Source organism: Sus scrofa, chromosome 5, assembly GCF_000003025.6.
Source record: "Sus scrofa isolate TJ Tabasco breed Duroc chromosome 5, Sscrofa11.1, whole genome shotgun sequence".
Taxonomy (NCBI): Eukaryota; Metazoa; Chordata; class Mammalia; order Artiodactyla; family Suidae; genus Sus; species Sus scrofa.
This window is the reverse complement of record NC_010447.5, coordinates 29271819-29292806: the sequence shown is the minus strand read 5'-3', so window position 1 is coordinate 29292806 and position 20988 is coordinate 29271819. Positions and strand designations below refer to the sequence as shown.

The window sequence follows — 20988 nt, the reverse complement described above, 5'->3', positions numbered from 1 at the left end:
GTCAGCAACCTTTTCCTTGCTGGACCAGACTGTAAATATTACAGCCTTTGTACTGTGAAAGCAGAGTCAGAGACAATATGTAGACAGTTGGGCATGTCTGTGTTCCAATAAAACTTTGTTTATTTAAGAAAAAAAAAAAACACAGGAAGTGAGCACAATTTGACCCCCAGACCATATTTTGCTGATCCTTGACTAAAATACAGATGCTGGGCTGATTTAATACTCAGTGACGATTATTCACCATCCCACCCAAAGTTTCTACAAGAGGTTGAAAAAGAAAAATATAAAGAATCAGAAGACGAGGGTTCTGGCCCTTGCCTGACTAGTCATTATAGCTATATTATCTTAGACATTTGCTAAGAATTCCTGAACCACCACTTCCTCATTTTTAAAAAGGGTATAAGAATAGCTGCCCTTGCCTTCCTCACAGATGTGCTTGAAGGACAAATGAGGACATGCTGTGCCAGTGTTTTGAAAATTAAAGTATTACAGTTGTTAGTTTCTTTTGTGATTGCTTCTTTAATAATTCAGGATAAAGTAAGGATCTTCAAGAAGTTGCCTACTCCTCCTCGATAACTGGAAAGTAAATTCAGTTTTTGTGCAAGATCAGTCACATGCTCATAGCCTTCTTAAAAACCTTTCAAATTTGTGCATTGCATAATTCTGGACAGGCATCATTTTCACCAGGACTTCACTTAGAAGAGAAACCAATTCCCAAATCAGCACATATTAAACAATAAGGCAGATTGTTCATTGGGATTTTTGGAATTTAAAGAATAAAAGCAGCTTTGACAATCCTTGGAAAAGAGCATTTCCAACAGCAGCACAATTGTGTTCTTCTCAGCAGACTCCCAAGACACTACTGACCCATCAGCGAGGCACAGTAAAGGCTTTTTCCTTTTCTTCTGATCACATCTGTTATAATACTACCTAAATGACTAGTGAATAGCTTAATTTGCCAGTGCGCAGGTGACTAAATTCTGCTTTCAAATGCCAGAAATTTAGGAGGCCATAGCTGCACAATGTCTCGAGTCCAAGGATTGCATTCATGGCGTTGCAGCATTCTAATCATTTGTAAACCCTTCTCCACAAGCACACATAGTAAACACGGGTTGAATACCATTAATTGCCTGGTCCTTGGGACCTAAAAAGAACCCACAGTCTTTTTCTTCTTTAGAGCCTGATAAGAAAAAAAAGAAAAAAGAAAAAAAAAGATGGAGTTCCCATTGTGGCTCAGTGGGTTACGAACTGGACTGGTATCCTTGAGGATTGGGGGGGGGGGGGGGGGAGTCAATCCCTGACCTTGCTCAGTGGGTTAAGGATCCAGTGTTGCCACAAGCTGCAGTATAGGTTGCAGATGCGGCTCTGATCCTGCATTGCTGTGGCCAGTAGCTGCAGCTCTAATTCAACCCCTAGCCTGGGAACTTCCATATGCTGCAGGTGTGGCTCTAAAAAAAAAATGAAGATGCTATCAACTCCTGCCAGCTGTGCTGGTAGATGCCGGGCCACAAGGAGTGGTAATTCCCAGCCCATCCCGGGAATACGTGGTCTTCCTTTCACAGTTGACACAGAGCTGAAATTGACTCAGTCAGAGTTCCCGTCATGGCGCAGCGGAAACGAATCCAACTAGGAACCATGAGGTTGCGGGGTTCAATCCCTGGCCTTAACTCAGTGGGTTAAAGATCCTGTGTTGCCGTGAGCTGAGGTGTAGGTCGCAGATGTGGCTCGGATCTGACGTGGCTGTGGCTGTGGTGTGGGCCAGCAACTGTAGCTCCGATTAGACCCTAGCCTGGGAACCTCCATATGCCATGGGTGTGGCCCTAAAAGGCAAAAAAAAAAAAAGAAAGAAAGAAAGTAAAAGAAACTGACTCAGTCAAAGAAATACATTACCTGCCCTGATATACACCTGATGAGCCTGCTGCTGCTGCTTCTTTTTAATCCGAGAATATTGCCGCTTCAGGGCGTTGATATCTGTGGTCATGCGTTCCATCATCATACTGTTAAATGCTGCGTGGTATTCACTTCGGCAGGAATTAATCGCTCCTGGACTCAACTCTGCAATGTTATTGGCTCTCAGACTCTGGTCCCCATTTGGTTCTGTATGGCAGACAAGAGACAAGGAGATGGTGTCTCCGGAGGAGAACAGGACTAACTGGGGATTGACCATACTATATAACCTGGGGTAGTATCTTAACTGCTGGGAAATTCTAAGCCACCAAAAAAAACACATACACTAGAATTTGTCTAGTGCTTGTTTTTATTTGGTCCTGAAAATATTTCTGCATTTTCTTGTGTTACAATTTTTTTGGCCATGCCCATGGTATGCATAAGTTCCCGAACCAGGGACTGAACCCTCACCACAAGAGTGACCCAAGTCACTGCAGCGACAAAGCCAGAACCTTAACCTGCTGAGCCACCAGGGAACTTCTTCTGTATTTTCTTACTAGCCTAAGTGTGATGTGAAATGAGTTGTGTGAGTTCATTGTTTGATTTTACTACCACTTTGTGCATCATATGGACATAAAACCAGCTGTTTCCAGATAGAAAAACTTTGCCATCTTCTAAAATTCCCTTAGAAAAACATAACTCTAGATAACTCTAGATAGCTCAGCTCAGAGTTAAGATTTCCATATAACTGCATGAGGATTTGCAAGGGATTCCTAGTTTGTAGCATTGAGTCAAACATTAAAAGTGAGTTTTTCTTATGTTAAAAATAGCAAGACATTCTATAAGATTATCAAGACTTCAGATCACGTTATCACTAGAAAAAAATGTTTTTATTCATTTAACAAGAAGTTCCTGACTGTCTACTGTATGTGCTATGTCTGATGTGGTTTCTGCTCCTATGACACCTACAACTCGTAGATTTGTCCCTTAAATAAAATTGAGGTTACATAAGAAAGAGAAATAGGTCCTGTGTGAGAGTACATTCACAGCACAGGTGAAAAGGAGATGAAAACAAGGCTTTCCTGACACAATATGTAGGAGTTCTCCTGTGGTACAGTGGGTTAAGAATCCCACATTGTCAGGAGAATGGCCCAGGTTGCTGCTGCAGCACGGGTTCGATCCCTGGCCCAGGAACTCCCACATGCCACCAGCATGACCAAAAAAAAAAAAGAACAAAAACCCCACAATATGTAAAACCAGCCTAGGGACAAGCTTTAAAAAAAAAAAAAAAAAAAAAAAGATTAAGATTTCAAGCATCCTACGTCTCTTGAATGTGTTATTCAAATAAAGACTGAACATCTGATAAACTTACTTTATTTTTTACTGAAAATACTTCTATAAGGAGAAGAAAATTAAAAGTGGAACTGCTATGCTAAACTAAAGTAAAACCAACAAGGAAGACCAAGGATGAAACTCAAGAGAAAGTAATCTTATCATCTAAGAGCACATAACTGCACAGAAAGAATAACAGGGGAAAATAAATGGGACACAGACTTAGATTATAGAAATGTAGATTCAAAAGGGTTAAAGTACATACTGACCCCTGGCTAGGAAGCCAAATGCTAAAATTCAGGCAACAAAAGGCATTACAAAATCAATAGGACTCTTGTTGAGTTCAGATTTTTTTTTTTTTTTTTTGGCTTTTTAGGGCCGAATCCATGGCATATGGAGGTTCCCAGGCTAGGGGTCAAATTGGAGCCACAGCTGCAGGCCTATACCACAGCCACAGCAACAAGAGATCCAAGTCACATTTGTTACCTACACCACAGCTCACAGCAACACCAGATCCTTAACCCGCTGAGCGAGGCCAGGGATCGAACCTACAACCTCATGGTTCCTAGTCAGATTCATTTCCACTGAGCCACAATGGGAACTCCTGAGTTCAGATTTTTAAAGGCCGTTTGAAAAGATGACGGGGGGCATACTGAGGACCTACACACAAAACAGCGTGAACCACACCTTAAGCAGGCTAACACTCAAAACAAGCTAAAGCTTGGAGAAAATAGTCAAAACTACCATGACCAGAAAAAGAGAATAAACGAACTAACAAGAAGCCTTCTAAGCAAGAACAAAAATGAGAAAACAGCCCCGTGACTTTGAGAAGGAAATATAAAATCAGCAGATAGAAAAAGAAGGCAGAGGTTAATAATAACATCATTATTTCCGTCTGTCTTCTTTCAGCAAGGAGGATGGTCTTCAGACTAGAAGAGGTAGAATAAATGTCCTAAAGGGAGAGCTGCCACTCAAGATAGGAAAGAATACAGTGGGAGAACCACAAACTGTTTCAAGAGAGTTCATTACATGGATAACATTCAGACCCCAGGAAGTCTATTCTCGGTAAGAAAAAATATATATATCTAGCACAGCATTCAATTCACAGGACCACTTTTTAAAGAGTGATACTACCAAACTGCAGGACATTTAAAGTTGAACTTACAGAATATTAAAAGTTCTGGAAGGCAGGAGTTCCCTTCATGGCTAAGTAGTTAACAAACCTGACTAGGATCCATGATCCCTGGCCTCACTCGGTGGGCTGGAATTGTGGCATTGCCATGAGCTGTGGTGTAGGTTGCAGATGCAGCTAGGATCCCGCATTGCTGTGGCTGTGGTGTAGGCTGGAAGCTCTAGTTCCAATTCCACCCCTAGTCTGGGAACTTCCATATATGGCAGGTGTGGTCCTAAAGAGCCCCCTCCCCCCCAAAAAAAAATTTTTTTTAAGTTCTGGAAAGCATATTTTAAGAAATTCTGGGAGTTCCCGTTGTGGTGCAGTGGAAACAAATCCGACCAGGAACCATGAGGTTTCGGGTTCAATCCCTTGCCTCGCTCAGTGGGTTGAGGATCTGGTGTTGTCGTGAGCTGTGGTATGGGTCGAAGACGTGGCTCGGATCTGGCGCTGCTGTGGCTCTGGTGTAGGCCGGCGGCTACAGCTCCAATTAGACCGCTAGCCTGGGAACCTCCATATGCCACGGGTGTGGCCCTAAAAAGGACAAAAAAAGACAAAGAAAAAAGAAATTGTGAACTTGGACCATGGAAAAAGCTTCAGGGGATGTGATGGCTGTCCTCAGGACTTGAAGAGACATCCAGCAGAGGAAAGGAGTAGACTTGATCTATTTTGTTCTGAAGAGAAGAACTATTACTAGAACTGGTACGTGGAGGTTATCTCCTCAAAGCTAGAAACCATGGGCTAAGCAGAGGAAAGTAGCAGAACGTCTCATGCGATCCTGGGTGTCTGGTCACTGAAATTTAAGAAGAGGTTGCCTTAATGTTTTAGCCTTAGGGAGTATTTCTATAGTGGAAACGAAGCCAGTCTATAAAACATTCAATTAAATTCAAATAGAATGTGGCTCTGCGCTAAGGAACTGAGCATACCAAGGTGAATCAGGTGAGTGGGAGGCAAAAATGGTCATAAAGAAAAAAATATATATTATGCATGCAACACAGAGAGCTTCACCTAATGAAATAAGAAAGAAGATACTTTTAATAAAGACCTTTAATAGTGGTAATCAGATTGAGAAACAACAGGCATTTATAGGACACAATAATGATAATACCCTTGGAACAGTGAACCAACACGTTGTGATCATCGAAACAGGTGCCACTTCCTTACCTTTAATCTGCTTTTGGTACTTCTGCAGTTCAGGTGCCAGGAGCCCACTGAAAGGTCCGAGACACCCCACAGCATTAGCAATGGCATCTTCATCGTCTGGGTCATTCTCCTCATCGCTGTCTCTAACCTTACTGTGTCGTCTTGAAAAACATAAAAGAAGAAGGAATATTGAAAAAAAAAATAGTGGTATTGTTTTAAAATAAGTAGTACAGGAGTTCCCGTTGTGGCGAAGCGGTTAACGAATCCGACTAGGAACCATGAGGTTGCAGGTTCGATCCCTGGCCTCGATCAGCGGGTTAAGGATCCGGCGTTGCCGTGAGCTGTGGTGTGGGTCGCAGACGCGGCTCGGATCCTGCATGGCTGTGGCTCTGGCGTAGGCCGGTGGCTACAGCTCCAATTGGACCCCTAACCTGGGAACCTCCATGTGCCACGGCAAAGGCCCAAGAAATGGCAAAAAGACAAAAAAATAAATAAATAAAATAAGTAGTAAAGTCACATGATTTAAATGACATATGTAATTTATATAGAACAATATATATAATTTATAGAGAGAGAGATAAAGTCCATCTCCATCCCTCTCTACTTCTTTGCTGTTCTTGCCCTCACCTAATTCCAAGAGATGACCGCTATTTCTAGTTTCAGACATATTCTTCAGCTTCCTGATCAGTTAGATAAGCAAATACGACTATATAGCCTTTCTCCTTTTTTTTGTAAGTATTAGCTTAAAATGTATGAATACACTCTTTTACACCTTGCTTTTATTCACCTAGGAAAAAAACCTCTCTCCATATTCATACCCAGAGCTTCTTCCACATCCTTTTTTTTTTCACAGCTGTACTGTATTGTATGTATATATTATTGCATGCATGCATGTATTGTATGTGCATTATCATATGTATGTATGTACTCTATTATATGTATGTGGCCCATGTAATGGAACCAGGTTGCTAATGATGCACACTTGAGCGGTTTCTCATATTACACAATTATATACAATGCTGCAATGAAAACACTTATACATACTATTTTGCATGTGTGCAAACATTTTTGTGGGATAATTTAGAAAGGTAGAATTGTTGGGTAAAAGGATAAATGTGTTAGTAATTTGGGGAAGTACTTCAAATCCTATGGCAATTAACTTCTCACCAGCAATGTTTAAGAGCATCTGTTTCCCTATAGCCTTGTCAACAGCACATTAATCTTTTGAATTTTGATCAATCTGATAGGTGAAAAAAATAGAATCTCAATCTCACTGTAAGCTGCATTTCTCTTAGTCCTAATGATATTGCCTTTCATGTAAACTGCCTATTCCTATCCTTTTATCATATTTCAATTGGGTGGTCATTTTCTTATAGACGTCTTTGAACTTTATGTATGAGAGAAATCAGTTACAAATGTTTTTCCACAAATATTTTTAGGTCTGCTTATGGAGGTTTTCTTTTGCTCTGTTTTGGTTTTAGCCATGCAGGAAAAGTATTTTCAAAGCACTTAATTTTTTTTCCTTTATTGTTTTTTGAGTCAGTTATTAAAACCTTCCCAATTCCAAAAAACTAAAGACATCCTTCTGTATTTCTTTCTGCTAACTGTATTATTTCATTTTTTTTCCCATTTAACTCTTTTGTCTACATGCAATTTATCCGGATATAAAGTAGTGTAAAGTAGGATTCTAATTTTATTTCTTTCCAGGGTGGATCTCATTGGCCCAGTACCATTTACTAAGTAGTATATCTTTTTCACTGTAGATGTGGAATCCCACATTTTCATATACTAAATTCCTATGTATGTATATTTGTCAACTTCTGGAGTTTACAGTATTTTAAAGTAGCCGATCTGTCCCTTCAGGCACCAGCTCTACACTTTTTTAATTACTGAGCTTTTTAATATTTGATATTTTTAAATAAGCTGTAGGGTTGCTAACCATCCCTTCAGTTTATATTTCAACCTTCTTCGGAAAGCACACTTTCGAAAAATCTCCCTCTGGAATTTAAGTCAAAACCTCTGGGAAAGAGAGATTCTGATTTTCAGCACCAAACGACTTGGAGTGTATTTCTGGGGCTTCACGAATATTAAGCGACAATAACAAACTAACGTATTGAGGCTTCCATCATGAAAACAACCAAGAAAAAAAAAAAAAATTCTTACCCAGAAACTGAGGTGGGTTTAACTGCGGCTGGGAATGGCGTAATGTTGTAAGTATATTTTTCCCTCAGCTCGGCCAGTTGCGGGAAAGGGAATGGAGCCATAGAGTAAACCGTCTGAAAAACAAGAACAAAAATGCCCAGTCTGAAAGGGTGGCCTCACCTAGCTCTTAGCAATCCCACAAAGACATTCAAGTTTTATGACTTGGGTGTGAAGAGGCAGATTCTGCTCCTTCCATGTAGGTGGAGAGGTTTCACTTTAACATTGTTTTAGAGACAAAAGCCTACTGATAAAACAACCGTGAGTCCTGAAGTCAATCCAGCTGCAACTGGGAGCTCCAACTGGTGAACATGGGGGCGGGGGGGGGGGGGGAAGAGGAGGCGGCAAATGGGGGCAGTGTGACATCCTCCTGCTCATTTGATAGGTGGGTGATTTCAGAAATTACTTCCTTCACAAAGAACCCATCAATCTTCTTCATAGGTACGGCTCGTTTTTCAAAGCTTCCTGATGACTTTTATAGACATTAAATGTCAGCCTTCCAGATAAAATTAAGTCTAGGGGATGATCTTGTGATCACCTGCAAGCCTTCTCCAAAGACATCACCTTTTCAAATGTCTGTGGATGGGTTCTCGGTGAAAATTGCTAACTGCTATTTTTAGAGGGAAAAAAAAAAAAGGAAAAAGTTGACAGGGTGTAAAGCATAGGCTGTTAGAAATCTATAAATAAAAATGGGAAAAGCACCTGTGCCTCCTCCAGAATTTCAAGATTATATATCATTCTACCAGCTGGAGGGAAATCATCTTGCTTGTTCTTTCAATTTTATTAAAAATTGCTCTAAACATATTTCTGCAATCATTCAGCTCGTATTCACCAGAAAATATATACTAATCACACCACCTTTCATTTTTTTTCCAGAAAGCCACTCAAATTTTCTGATGACACTTTTCTAGGAAAATATTTTGAAGGGGTATTTTTTATTTCAGCTGGTTTATTTTTCTGAAGGCTTAAGAGACGTCTAGTATCTGCACAGGTAGGAAAAGGAGGGATGAAAGGGCTTCCTGGTGCTGCAGCCTCACCCCACAGCTCAGAGCCACCACCAGGACAGCCCACAGGAACTATGATTCTAAACATCCTCCCCAAACCCTGCGGCGTCCACTTACACCCTAGTGTAACATCCCAAGATTCTGAACGACGAAGTGTTGGCTAAAATTCCTTCCATGTGATTCTCCATTAATTATTACAAAAAGTTACGTAGCTTTTAGGGACCACAAACACCATCTCTAAGTTGTCTTATCTCATACATCCTTGATGACAGATGGTCCTCAACTTACAATGGTTCAACTTAAATGATTTTTCGGGAGTTCCCATCGTGGCACGGTGGTTAATGAATCCGACTAGGAACCATGAGATTGCGGGTTTGATCCCTGGCCTTGCTCAGTGGGTTAACCATCTGGCATTGCTATGAGCTGTGGTGTAGGTCGAAGACGCAGCTCGGATCCCGCGTTACTGTGGCTCTGGTGTAGGCCGGTGGCCACAGCTCCAATTAGACCCCTAGCCTGGGAACCTCCACATGCAGCAGGAGTGGCCCTAGAAAAAGACAAAAAAAAAAAAAAAGATTTTTCGACTCGACAGTGGTGCAAAAGTGATACATGTTCAGCAGAAACTGTCCTTTGAATTTTGAATGTGGACTTTTCCTGGGATAAGAGGATACCCAAGATCCTCCCCTGATGCTGAAAAGGAGCAGCAGCCGCCACTCCCGGGCAGTGACATGATCAAATGATTACAACTGTTCTGTACCTGGACAACCAGTTTGGTTTTCATGGACAGGTCAGTATTCAATAAATTACATGAGATAGTCAACACTTCAATATAAAATAGGCTCCATGTTAGGTGGTTTTGCCCAACTGCAGGCTAACGTAAGTATTCTGGGCATGTTTAAGGTAGGCTAGGCTGAGCTGTGATGTTTGGTAGGTTAGGTGTATTAAACACACTTTCAACTTAAGATGGGTTTATCTGGGTGTGACCTCAGTGTAAGTCCAGGAAGATCCGTGTACCCAAGAGGCCAAGAAGAAGTACGAATTTACTAACTGTGAGCTGTTCCCCCTGGAAAGAGGCAGAAGGCACCTGTAATTCCCACTAGTCTGGAGTGTGAGATTAAGCTGCTTCCTAGCCTCTCTGGGTCTCCTTTTTTTTTTTTTCCTTCACTTTTTAGGGCCACACCCACAGCATTTGGAGGTTCCCAGGCTAGGGGTCTAATCGGAGCTAACTGCCGGCCTACACCACAGCCACGGCAACATCAGATCCGAGCCCCATCTGCAACCTACACCACAGCTCATGGCAACACTGGATGGCCAGATCGTTAACCCACTGAGCGAGGCCAGGGATCCAACTCACAACCTCATAGTTCCTAATTGGATTCATTTCCACTGTGCTGCGACAGGAACACATCTGGTCCTCCTTTTCATATGAAAAAGGAAAGCCTGAAACTCCAGATGGTGATTACCTCTGAGAGGGGAGGGGTGGTGGGGTCAGAGAGAAGTGTATGAGGTTGTCCACCTGCCTGTTTAATGTTTTATTTCTTGAGTTGGGTCATGGGTAAATTTTGTTACATTATTTTAATACATTTTGTATCCCTGAAATACTTCATACAGTTTCATTAGTAACAATGGATGGCATAAACGCTCACCTTCTCTGACCCCACAAAAGTTGCCTATAGCTCATGGCCCAAGAAGATGCTTCACTACCAGCATAGAATTCTTCCCTCCTGCTCTTGCGATGTGTCTTAGCTCCACATACCCTTCTGTGGGAAATGGAGAGATGTGAAATCCTCTCTTCAGCACCCTAACTTTAGGTCCTGAGCAGGGCACCTCTGCTTGGGCCTCAGTACGGCAGCACCAGGCTCTGAAACCTCAAACGGGGTCACACTGCTGGGCCAAGAGTCAGCCTACTCTTCACCCATGAGACTTTTCTTCCTTAACAATTTATAAACTTGATTCAGATCGGAAGAAACCCAAACCCGATGCAATGAATAGCATGGTGACCACAGTCAATGATACTGTCTTGTGTGTTTGAAAGTTGCTAAGAGAGTAGATCTTAAAAGTTCTTATCGCAAGAAAAAAATTTTTTTAATTTGTAACTGTGGGAGTTCCCACTGGGGCACAACAGTATTGGTGGCATCTTTGCAGCGCCAAGAGGCAGGCTTTGATCCCCAGCCTGGTACAGTGGGTTAAAAGACCCCATTGTTGCCACAGCTGCAGCGTAGGTTGCAACTGCAGCTCAGATCTGATCCCTGACCTGGGAACTCCATATGCCATGGGGCGGCCAAAAAAAAAAAATTGTAACTGCATATAGTGATGGATGTTGGCTAGACTTTTTGCGATCATTTCACAATATATGTGAATATCAAATCGTTATGTTGTACACCTGAAACTAATATAATGTTATGTGTTGATCATATCTCAGTGAAAATAAAGAAACCCATACCATTTAGGTTTCAAATTTAAAAGATGAAGTTACTAATGCTAGGAATTTCAAAATTCTCTACACACGAAGCAAGATGGCTCACTGGAGAAAATTAGTGCGATGAATAGCTGAAGATTCACTTGTGTTTTATTCTTTCCAGCTTTATTAAAAGTTCTCAGGAAACTCCCCTGGCCAGCCTCATGAAGGAAGAGTATAAGAAAAGAAAGGGGGAGTTCCCATCATGGCTCAGTGGTTAACAAACCCAACTATTATCCATGAGGACTCGGCCCCACTTAGTGGGTTAAGGATCCAGTGTGGCCATTAACTGTGGTATAGGTTGCAGACACAGCCCGGATCCAGCGTTGCTGCGGCTGTAGCATAGGCTGGCGGCTACAGCTCCAATTAGACCCCTAGCCTGGGAACTTACATATGCCTAGGGTGCCTAAAAAGCCTTTAAAAAAAAAAAAAGAAGAAGAAGAAGAAGAAGAAAAGAAACAGAAGTACATTTTGCCCCTACTCTGTCCCATCCTGCCCTAGTGTAAATGGTCTGGGCTCTTACCAAGCTCCCTCAAGGCTCACTCAGCTAAAGACACTGGACACAAAAGAACCCAGGCTCCGCTGAACTTTCATTCTCTATTTCCAGTCTTCCTTTATCATTTATTTTTAGTTAGTCCCTCAAAGAATAAATTGGTCTTCTTGAAACAAATTTGTTTATAGAACTTCACATATATTCACTCACTTATTTAAAGGTGTCAGCGGGCATATTTATCCCATGAAGATACACCATACACCACGACAGTTCTCAGGGTACCTGAGAAGCTCCAGGTTTCAATTGCATAAATCGGGGATTTACAACAGATTCCAAGAAAGGAATTTTAACTACTCATTTTAGAGCCAAAGTATATATATAGCACACTCAAAGTATCTTAGGGTTAGAAAGGAATTTAGACACAATTTAGTTCAACCTCCCTCCCAGGCAGGAGTTCCCTCTAAAGCATTTCCAACAGATGGTCATAAAGGCTCTGCTTAAACAGAATTACAGGTGCACACAATTTTGCAAGGCAGACTATTTCATTTTTGACAGCACGAATTCATCAAACAGTATCCTTCCATTGGACAAGCATCCTCAACCATGTAATTTCCACTCCATCACTGACAGAAAAAAAGAGAACAGTCCAAAGGCAGATGCTGCTTCATGGCAGAGCCCTCCTCAGGGAACAGTCAATTATTGACAACCACTTTAGCTTAGGTTTTTCCAAGCGCCTAAAACCTGTCTATTAATTGCAACTAACTTTTGTCTATATTACATTCAACCCTTCTCTTTATTGCCCTCAAAGAATTCATGAGAGACTTTGTCAAAAAGTCTTACTGAAGTCCATATACACTATTTCATCAGCATTCTTCCAACCTCTTTTTCTAACACTATCCTTTTTTTTTTTTTAATGGCCACTGCTAATAAAATAAAAGAGCGATGTGATTTATTGGGTGGAAAACCCAGTACACCATTTTGCATGTGGCACCGAGAACTAAAAAAAAAAAAAAAAAAAAAGGGAAGACCAAACAGGGTGAATCCTTTCATCTCTTCAACTCAAAAATAAAGACCTTCTCTGCCATCCACATTTTTCATCTGGAGTCATTTCAGTTTTGCTGACAGATTTAGGATCCATTGTAATTGGATTACAGCCATTGAATTAAGTTTTTAAGAGTGAATACTGAAAAGAGAGGGGCTTGAAACCATATTCAGCATTTCTCTCCTTAATACTCTATCATGTCAGGAAAAATCAACCAGTCTATTTACTGCCCAAACTACCAACACACATTTAAACAGACATTTATATTTAGGCACTGCTGAAAAGGAATTGTATTTCTCTTTTTCAGTGCAGACATGCTTTACAAGAAACACGAAAACATAAGTTGTACAAAACTGGGCTCAGTTCATCTTCACCAGATGTTTTCCTCCGCAGGAGAAATGCTACTAAAATGGAATCTAATCATTCAAGCCACAGCCTACGTTTTTCCTTCTAGGATTCTCTCAGAGCAGAGTACAGAGTGTGTGTGTGTGGGGGGGTGTTCTTTTTTTTTCCTAATCCCTAAGATTGGAAATTCCTAGAGGACAAGGACATATCTCAACATACCTATTAGTTCTGGCAATGTTTAAACTTTCAGTGAGATAAGATGATGCTCATGCTTCTAAAGGGGATTTCATCTTTTAGAAAGCCATGTTTTGAGTAAGGTGGAAGCCCTGTGCTGGGTGGTGGGGAAAAGCACTAGGCCAGATAACGAGCTTGGGTCCCAGTTCTGGGTCTGCCTCTAGATGACCTAGGAATTTGGCAAGATGCTCTCCTCTGTGCCTTAGTTTCCTCTCTGTAAAGGGACAGAGTGAGGTGAATAGACCTTCAAGCTTCTTCAAACCAGTGTTTCCCTAAGTGTTATCTCAAATCCATTTGCATCAGAACCACCCGTGGGCCAAATACCTGGCTTTTAATACATTCCTGAGATGCTGCAAATACACTGTCAAGGTTGACAGTGTATTTGCAGCCAAGTGTATTCTTAGCACTATGTTAGGTGTTATGGGGAATACAGTGTAATAATACAGGGCCCCTATACTTCACTAGAGAGATAAGAGTAACATATTTGAAAAAAAAAAAAAAAATACCAACCGTATAAAACAACTCTTAACAAGCATTATGTCAGTTGTTGGAAATCTTGAGTTCTGAAGGAGTCGGGAGGCAGCAGCATAGATAACAGGGGCTGGGGGGCAGGAGGGCAACAAGACTGGGTGGGACCCAGTGGGCAGAAAGGATTTTGACAGAGAAGGTGTCAGAGAGTACCACAATCCCCATCATGGGAATGGGTCCAGACCACAGGGGGCCGGGCGGGGACAGAGCTATGGCAGAGCAGTAGGTTCTGGCTATGAGGCACTGGGGAGTCCCTCTGGATCGGTAGGGAAAGAGGCAGCCGAAGAAAACCTCCACTGCAACCAGTGACGACCAGCCCACTTTCCTCGCCCCATAAACTAGCCCTCTTCTTCCTAAGCCAGAAACCTATGGCTGCCCTTGTCTCCCCCTTTTCTTTCTCCCACAACCCACGTCCGTTTCCATGGCCAAGCCTGGTCACTTCACCTCAGTACTACCTCTGTTCCCTTCATTCTTCTACCTTTCACTCCTCCTCAAAGGCCTCCTATCAGGCGTGACTCCTTCAGGTCCACCCTTCACAGAGCTTCCCCGTAGCTGACATTAGACACTATTGAGACCATTTCCCTCCTCTTCTTAAGACCTCTCAGACCCACGGCTCTTCTTCTTCCCTTTCCAGAGGCCACACAGAAGCCCAAGAACTCCAGCAAGCATAACCTCACCACCATTGCCCTGAAGGTCAAGTCCACACTCTTTTGTGTGTGTGTGTGTGTGTGTGTGTCTTTTTGTCTTTTTAGGGCCACATCCGAGGCACATGGAAGTTCCCAAGCTAGGGATCTAATCAGAGCTGTAGCCATCAGCCTACACTAGAGCCACAGCAACACAGGATCTGAGCCACATCTGCACCACAGCTCACGCCAACGCTGGATCCTTAACCCACTGAGCAAGGCCAGGGATCGAACCCGCAACCTTATGGTTCCTAGTCAGATTCATCTCCACTGCGCCACGACAGGAACTCCTAAGTCCACACTCTTTACCATGGTTTATGGTCTTCCCTCTCTACCAAAGTCCTTGTAGCTTCCTACCCAACCATGAAGGTTTTCACTGCTGACGCCTGGGCTCATGCTGCCCCCTCACGAACTGCCTCTCTGCTCTGCACCGCTGCTTCCAACACCTACAAACATGTCCTCACATGGGAATGCACCCATGCATACATACACACACACACACACACACACACACACACACACACAGAGAGAGAGAGAGAGAGCCTGACCTACTCCTACTCATCTTTAAAGGGAAAACCAGACATTAATTTCCTCAAGGAAATCTTCTGACAGAGAGAGATGCCCAATAAATATTTAGAGACGTTAATACAGGGCTTAGAAAACTTGGCCGAAGCATTTTATTTACTGCAATTAATGACAAAGAAGCATGGAAGGTCTCAGGAAGAACCACACAATGACCACACGCAGTAAGTGTGGACAATTACTCTGGCAGCAAAATGCGGACTGTATTAGCGCAGAGGACCCAGGGAGGAGGGCCATCATCTGTGAGTGTGGTTTCATTCGGCAGAAGGTTATTGAGAAAGAGAAGGCAGAAAGGTAGTCGAGGGCTCTCTATCGGCGTTTGCTTGCGTAATGAATTGCCAGATGTCTCGTGTAGCACTAGCAAAAGGCAAATTGCTTCATGTTACAAGCAAAGCACAGTCCCCGTCCTCAAGGAACTGAACGTATCACTGGGAAAATGAGACAGAGCCTCAGATCAAGGGAGAATGTGATGAAGGCTCACAGGATTTACAAGGAAAATGTCATGGTGAGTCAAGGACAGAAAGGCTTTGAGTTGAAATGATCACGATGTGTTTCCCGAAGCAGGTGGCATCTGAATGGGGACTTTCCCAGGGAGGCAGGCCTGAAACACGTGAGGGGAGAAGAAAGAGACTGAACAGAGAGCAGAGGTACAGAGGAGGCACAGTCCCAGGCATTTCCGGGAGCACGGCCATCAGGGTGACTTCATTAGAGTAGGTCAAGGGTGCGAAAGGGAGGAATGAGAACCATGACTGAGAAGACCTGTCAATGCCAGACAGTCTGCGGCACGGGATGAGACACTGAGAAGCCCAGGCTCTGCGAGGCAGGCAGTGAGTTGTCAGTCCCTCAGGTTTCACGAGTGAAGGAGAAATGGATGAGTTCTCAGAGTCCAGCTTTGGGCACGTGAAACAGGCAGTTCTGTAGGATGTAAAAGACCTCATACGTGGAAAACGCCAAGCGTGGCGTTGCTGTTGTGGCTCAGCAGCTTAAGAACCCGACATGGTGTCCTGAGGATGCGGGTTCTGTCCCTGGCCTCGCTTAGTGAGCTAAGGATCTGGCATTGCCTTGAGCTCTGGCACAGGTCGCAGATGTAGCTCGGATCTGGTGTGGCTGTGGGTGTGGTATAGACTGCAGCTGCAGCTCTCAGTTAACCCCTAGCCTGGGAACCTCCATATGCTGCAGGTGCAGCCATAAAAAGGAAAAGAGAAAACGCTAAGTGTGGACCTTGCGCACAGAACTATGTTCAATAACAACACACTTCCCTCCGAGAAAAAATCAGTGAGGAAGCTGTGGCCCAGGATGTGTGAGAGGAGTTGGAATCAGAGCACAGATGTCAGGAGCAGAGAGAGCACATCCTTCTGAGACAGGAAGGAAGGAATTAAAAAAAGAAGAGATGAGAAAGCAAAGAAAAGTTGAAATGAAAAATATGAATTGGAGTTTCTGCTGTGGTACCGCAGGTTAAGGACCTGGCATTGCCACAGTTATGGTGTAGGTGGCAGCCGCAACTGGGGTTCAATCCCTGGCCCAGGAACTTCCATATGTCACAAGTGTGGCACACACACACACATACACACACACGAAAAAAACTGTGTGTGTATGTATCCAAATGTTCAGGGAAGTTGTGTCAGGTGGCCAGTATTCTCAATGAATTGTGTAGCTGTTTGCTAAAAGTGGGGGATTCTGAGATGGAGCTGGGGGTGCCAGGAAAGGAGCAAAGGAATGGAACCTCTTCACTTCTCAAGTCCTAAATCAGGGCCTGAGACTTTGTTTTCTAACTGGGGGCCCAGCACCCAGAAGTGACCTCAGGCATGGAACCCAACATGAAAGCTAAAACCAAGAAAACAGAGAGAGAAGCCCCAGGGAAAGGAGGAACGAAGGCCCAAGGACAACCTTGGACGAGACACACTGCTGGTCCGTGAGCAGGAGGAAGGAGAACCAGGAAGAGAAGCGGTGGTCAGAGGCACAGGAGAGTGAGAGAAAAAACGCCTTATGGAATCTAATGGAAGAGAGAGAGTTAACAAATCAGCTGTATCTTCTACATCCACTGCCAATTTTAATGATTTGGTGAACATGAGGTTGAGATACAGTAACATACCAGAAAATAACAAAACCCTCAAGTCTTCAGTTATGATCCATAGGTAATAATATGAGTTGAAAATGTGGGCAAAACAAATAAGCCAAAGTGCTGATGAGAATGACTTCCTTTTTAAAAGAATGTGTGTGTGTGTGTGTGTGTGTAAAACACTGCTTATACCTGTGGCACATAAATAATAGACAGCATACACACACACACACTCCCCTATATGTATGACTGGGTCACTTGGCTGTACAGCAGAAATTGACAGGACACCGTGAATCAATTACAATTTAGAAAAAGAATAATCTCCTTTTTATCCTCAACAATCCCTTCCCCAAAATAATTATTTCACCCCATAAGTCTCCCTTTAAGGCTAAAGTATCAGATTCAGGATAAGCACTTGGTGATTTGGTGGTGAGACGGGGGAGGTGTGCTGGTGGTTTTTTTGTTTCTTTTGGTTTATTTTTGTGTGATACTTTATGATTCTTAAGAACACAGCTGGAATGAAAGCTGTAACAAATATCCATTATGCATTTCTTCCCTCCTCTTGTGATGCACATTTTTATCAAATTATATATAGACTCTTGGTCCCTTGAAAACCTAAATCTGAGGACTGGACAAAAACATTTCTCAAGACCGCTGCCCTGGCACTGCTTGCTCCCACGGTACTGGGTTCCCCCGAGCAGGCAGGGTACGTTACCCACTCACCTGCATGAGTTCATGGCTTTCCAGAAGATCATTCTCCAGCATCTCCTGAGTAAGGCGCCCCATGGTGCTGTAGAATTCATCTGCTGTTTCACAACATTCTATCTGCCTGAAGAGAGAAAGGACAGAAAAAGGAATTGTTTAGGACACCTACGCTGTCTGTTATATATGTGTCGCAGGCACAAGCTGCATTTTTCTCTTGCCTTCAAATCAACCAAATTAGCAATCAACTAAAATAAAAATCCAGAGTTCCCATTATGGCTCAATAGAAACAAACCCACCTCTATCCATGAAGATGTGGGTTCAATCCCTGGCCCCACTCAGTGGGTTAAGGATCCAGCATTACCACAAGCTGCAGTGTAGGTTGCAGACGTGGCTTGGATCCAGCATGGAGGCTTGGATCCAGCGTTGCTGTGGCTGTGGTGTAGGCCGGCAGCTGTAGCTCTGATTCAACCCCTAGCCTGGGAACTTCCATATGCCACACCTGCAGCCCCAAAAAGGAAAAAAAAAAAGTGAAAATCCTAGGTTACACTCACAGTACAGCTTGTTGTAGGCAGAGAAAATATTTAAAAAAAAAAAATACGAAGGGCAACGTAGAGGTACTTAATTCCAGGTTGAGTTCCTGTCTTTGCTATACTGCTCCCCAGACTCAGACCTATCTGTGGCATCTTTAATGTTTCCAAGTGACACAATCTACACATCAGAACATCCATCACTGATGAGAAATAATAACTAGGAAATTGGGTACCAAGAACAATGGTTCCCTGCAGGGAATCTGGTGCTCTTGATCTGGATACTGCAGTATCCTCAATAGACTGAAACCAAACCACGGTAGAAGTGAAAGATGGAAAATACAAGAACTTTATCTGTATGTCGCACCAGTTCACAGGATATTTTCACAGTAGTTTTATCAGCCCTTCTCGGGACACTGCTGCAAGGTGGCGATTACACTCTGTTTCTTGCATTTGGTTCAACGTGTAAATAAAGAATCTGTCCCTTGCCATCCTGTGAGATAGGTGAGACTTTAATCCTTCTTCTGGAGGGGAAGGCAAAAGGAATAATCCAAAGCAAAGAGCACTGTGTACTTGTTTTATCTATTACGGCATTCTTCATATAGGCCAAATATATGAATATATAATATACATAACTCTATTTGCCCACCATTAAGACATACTCTGGCATCTGCCAGTGTTGGGAGATTTCCACAGAGCTGTCCAAAAAAATATACGTTAACAGGAAAACTTTAGGCTCCGCAGTGCTGTTCAAATCTCACTGCCACAATCATGTAAATAAATAAGTGAAATGAACTGTTGAAGTGTTATTTCGAAAAGAGAAGCATGTGGGTATACATGAAAAAGTGATTAAGTTGACCCTGCGGTGAGGGGTGAGGAAGAGAAATAATGCTTAGGGAAGTTTGGAAAAATGTTCTACAAGTCGACAAAGAAGAAAAGGGATTCCTAAGATGTGGATCCAGGAGACAGCAGACCTCACCGGGGGAACTGCGTGTAGGTCCACAGACCAGGGCAGGGGCAGCTGCACGGCCGGGGAGCTGGCGAGAGTGGAGGGTAGAGAGATGCAGACAGCAGATCGCAAAGGCCTCACTGAGCCCCCTCAGGACAGAAGTCCCTGAACAGCCTTTAGTAGGGAGAGTGGAAATAGCCGTGCCCTTGGCAAGGGCACGCTGGAAGTGGCATGGCAAGTGTGGGATACAATGCGGAGGCCAGAAAGGACAGTGCCAGGCAGGGGGCAATGAGGGAGGGGGCCGAGGCAGCCAGATCAGAGAGGAAAGGCCACGTGCAAGAGACGCCAGGGGCTGAGCTGATGGTCTACAGCTTACGTGTTCCGCAAGTACCCTTGGTGTGTACAGAGAGGAAATTTCACATTGCAGAAGCAAGGTGAAGGGAGGGGGCCCCTGGATAACCAGGTGGAAGGCCCCTATGTTACTCAGGTACACATAACCTGGAGATCACCTGTATGCTGTTTATGATTTTTCCAATGGAAAGTCTGTGGGGAAGATTACAGGCATTGGAGTCAAAAAGATCCAGGATGAAGTCCCAGCTCTGCTACTCATTAGCTATGGGATCTTGAACTAGTTAATGACCTGTCCTGGGATACTTTCCTCACTTGCAAAAACAGGGAGAATATCCTACCTACTTCACAGTGTTGTGGGGAGAATCAAATGAGGTAATGCGTTTAAAGCTCCTAACGTAATACTTCAGACAGATACTTCATGTTATGTACTGGTTGCCTTAAACCTTTGCTTCACAAGTTGTATGCTCAAAACATGTAGAATTATACTGAGCAAGACTCAGAATACATTTAAAATTCTATCAGTCTGATTCATAGATCCCAGAACTTCATCAACGGGAGCCACTTACAATCAGTAGAGTCACATTATCAAAAGCATAGATTATACAGCCAGGGTACCGGGGTTGAAAAAATCAGGCCTTTCCACTTACTAACTGGATGCTTTAGGACAATGGACTTAACTACTCTGTGCCCACATCTGTAAAATGGGGTGATAAGAGTACATACCTCAAGGGATGATAGTAAGGACTAAATGAATTAATTTTACATCTACAGTACTTAGAACAATACCTATCCATTGCAAGCACTCAATGAAGGTTGGATTTTTAAGTGTAGTTCTTATTATTTCAACGGTGGGACATCCTTGGGATGACCTTGTGAATAAATGCTGATCCTACAGATAACAGATAAATGAGAATAAAATAAGAAGCACCCCTTTCCTTCCTCCCTTCCTTTCTTTCTTTTCTTTTCTTTTTTCTTTTCTTTTCTTTCTTTCTTTTTCTAATGGCCACACCTGTGGCATATGGAAGTTTCCAGGATAGGAGGTTGAACAGGAGCTTTAGGTACCGGCCTTCACAACACCCAACAGCAATGTTGGATCCGAGCTGCAACTGCAACCTACGCAGCAGCTTGTGGCAATGCCAGATCCTTACTCCACAGAATGAGGCCAGGGATCAGATCTGTATCCTCACAGATGCTATGTTGGATCCTTAACCCTCTGAGCCATACCAAGAACTCTGAGAAGCACCTCTTTTCAACTCCTGCCTTATAATTAAGAACTAATAAAAAGGAGACTATAACTGA

The 20988-nt window shown here is 43.1% G+C and overlaps 1 protein-coding gene across 7 annotated transcripts in view; it reads right to left on the bottom strand.

The window, feature by feature from the left end:
• Window positions 1-20988, bottom strand: part of TBC1D30 (TBC1 domain family member 30) — a 92268-nt gene that overhangs the window by 5595 nt on the left and 65685 nt on the right. For 4 of the 7 annotated variants that reach the window (XM_021091949.1, XM_021091951.1, XM_021091953.1 and 1 more), the window contains 4 exons: window positions 17881-17986; window positions 7697-7809; window positions 5555-5694; window positions 1891-2097 (listed from right to left, as the gene is read on the bottom strand). In XM_021091949.1, the coding sequence (XP_020947608.1) occupies window positions 1891-2097; window positions 5555-5694; window positions 7697-7809; window positions 17881-17986 (566 nt within the window). Of the gene's footprint in view, window positions 1-1120; window positions 1181-1890; window positions 2098-5554; window positions 5695-7696; window positions 7810-17880; window positions 17987-20988 lie in introns of all 7 variants that reach the window. The other 3 variants (XM_021091948.1, XM_021091950.1, XM_021091952.1) reach the window with 1 other exon arrangement.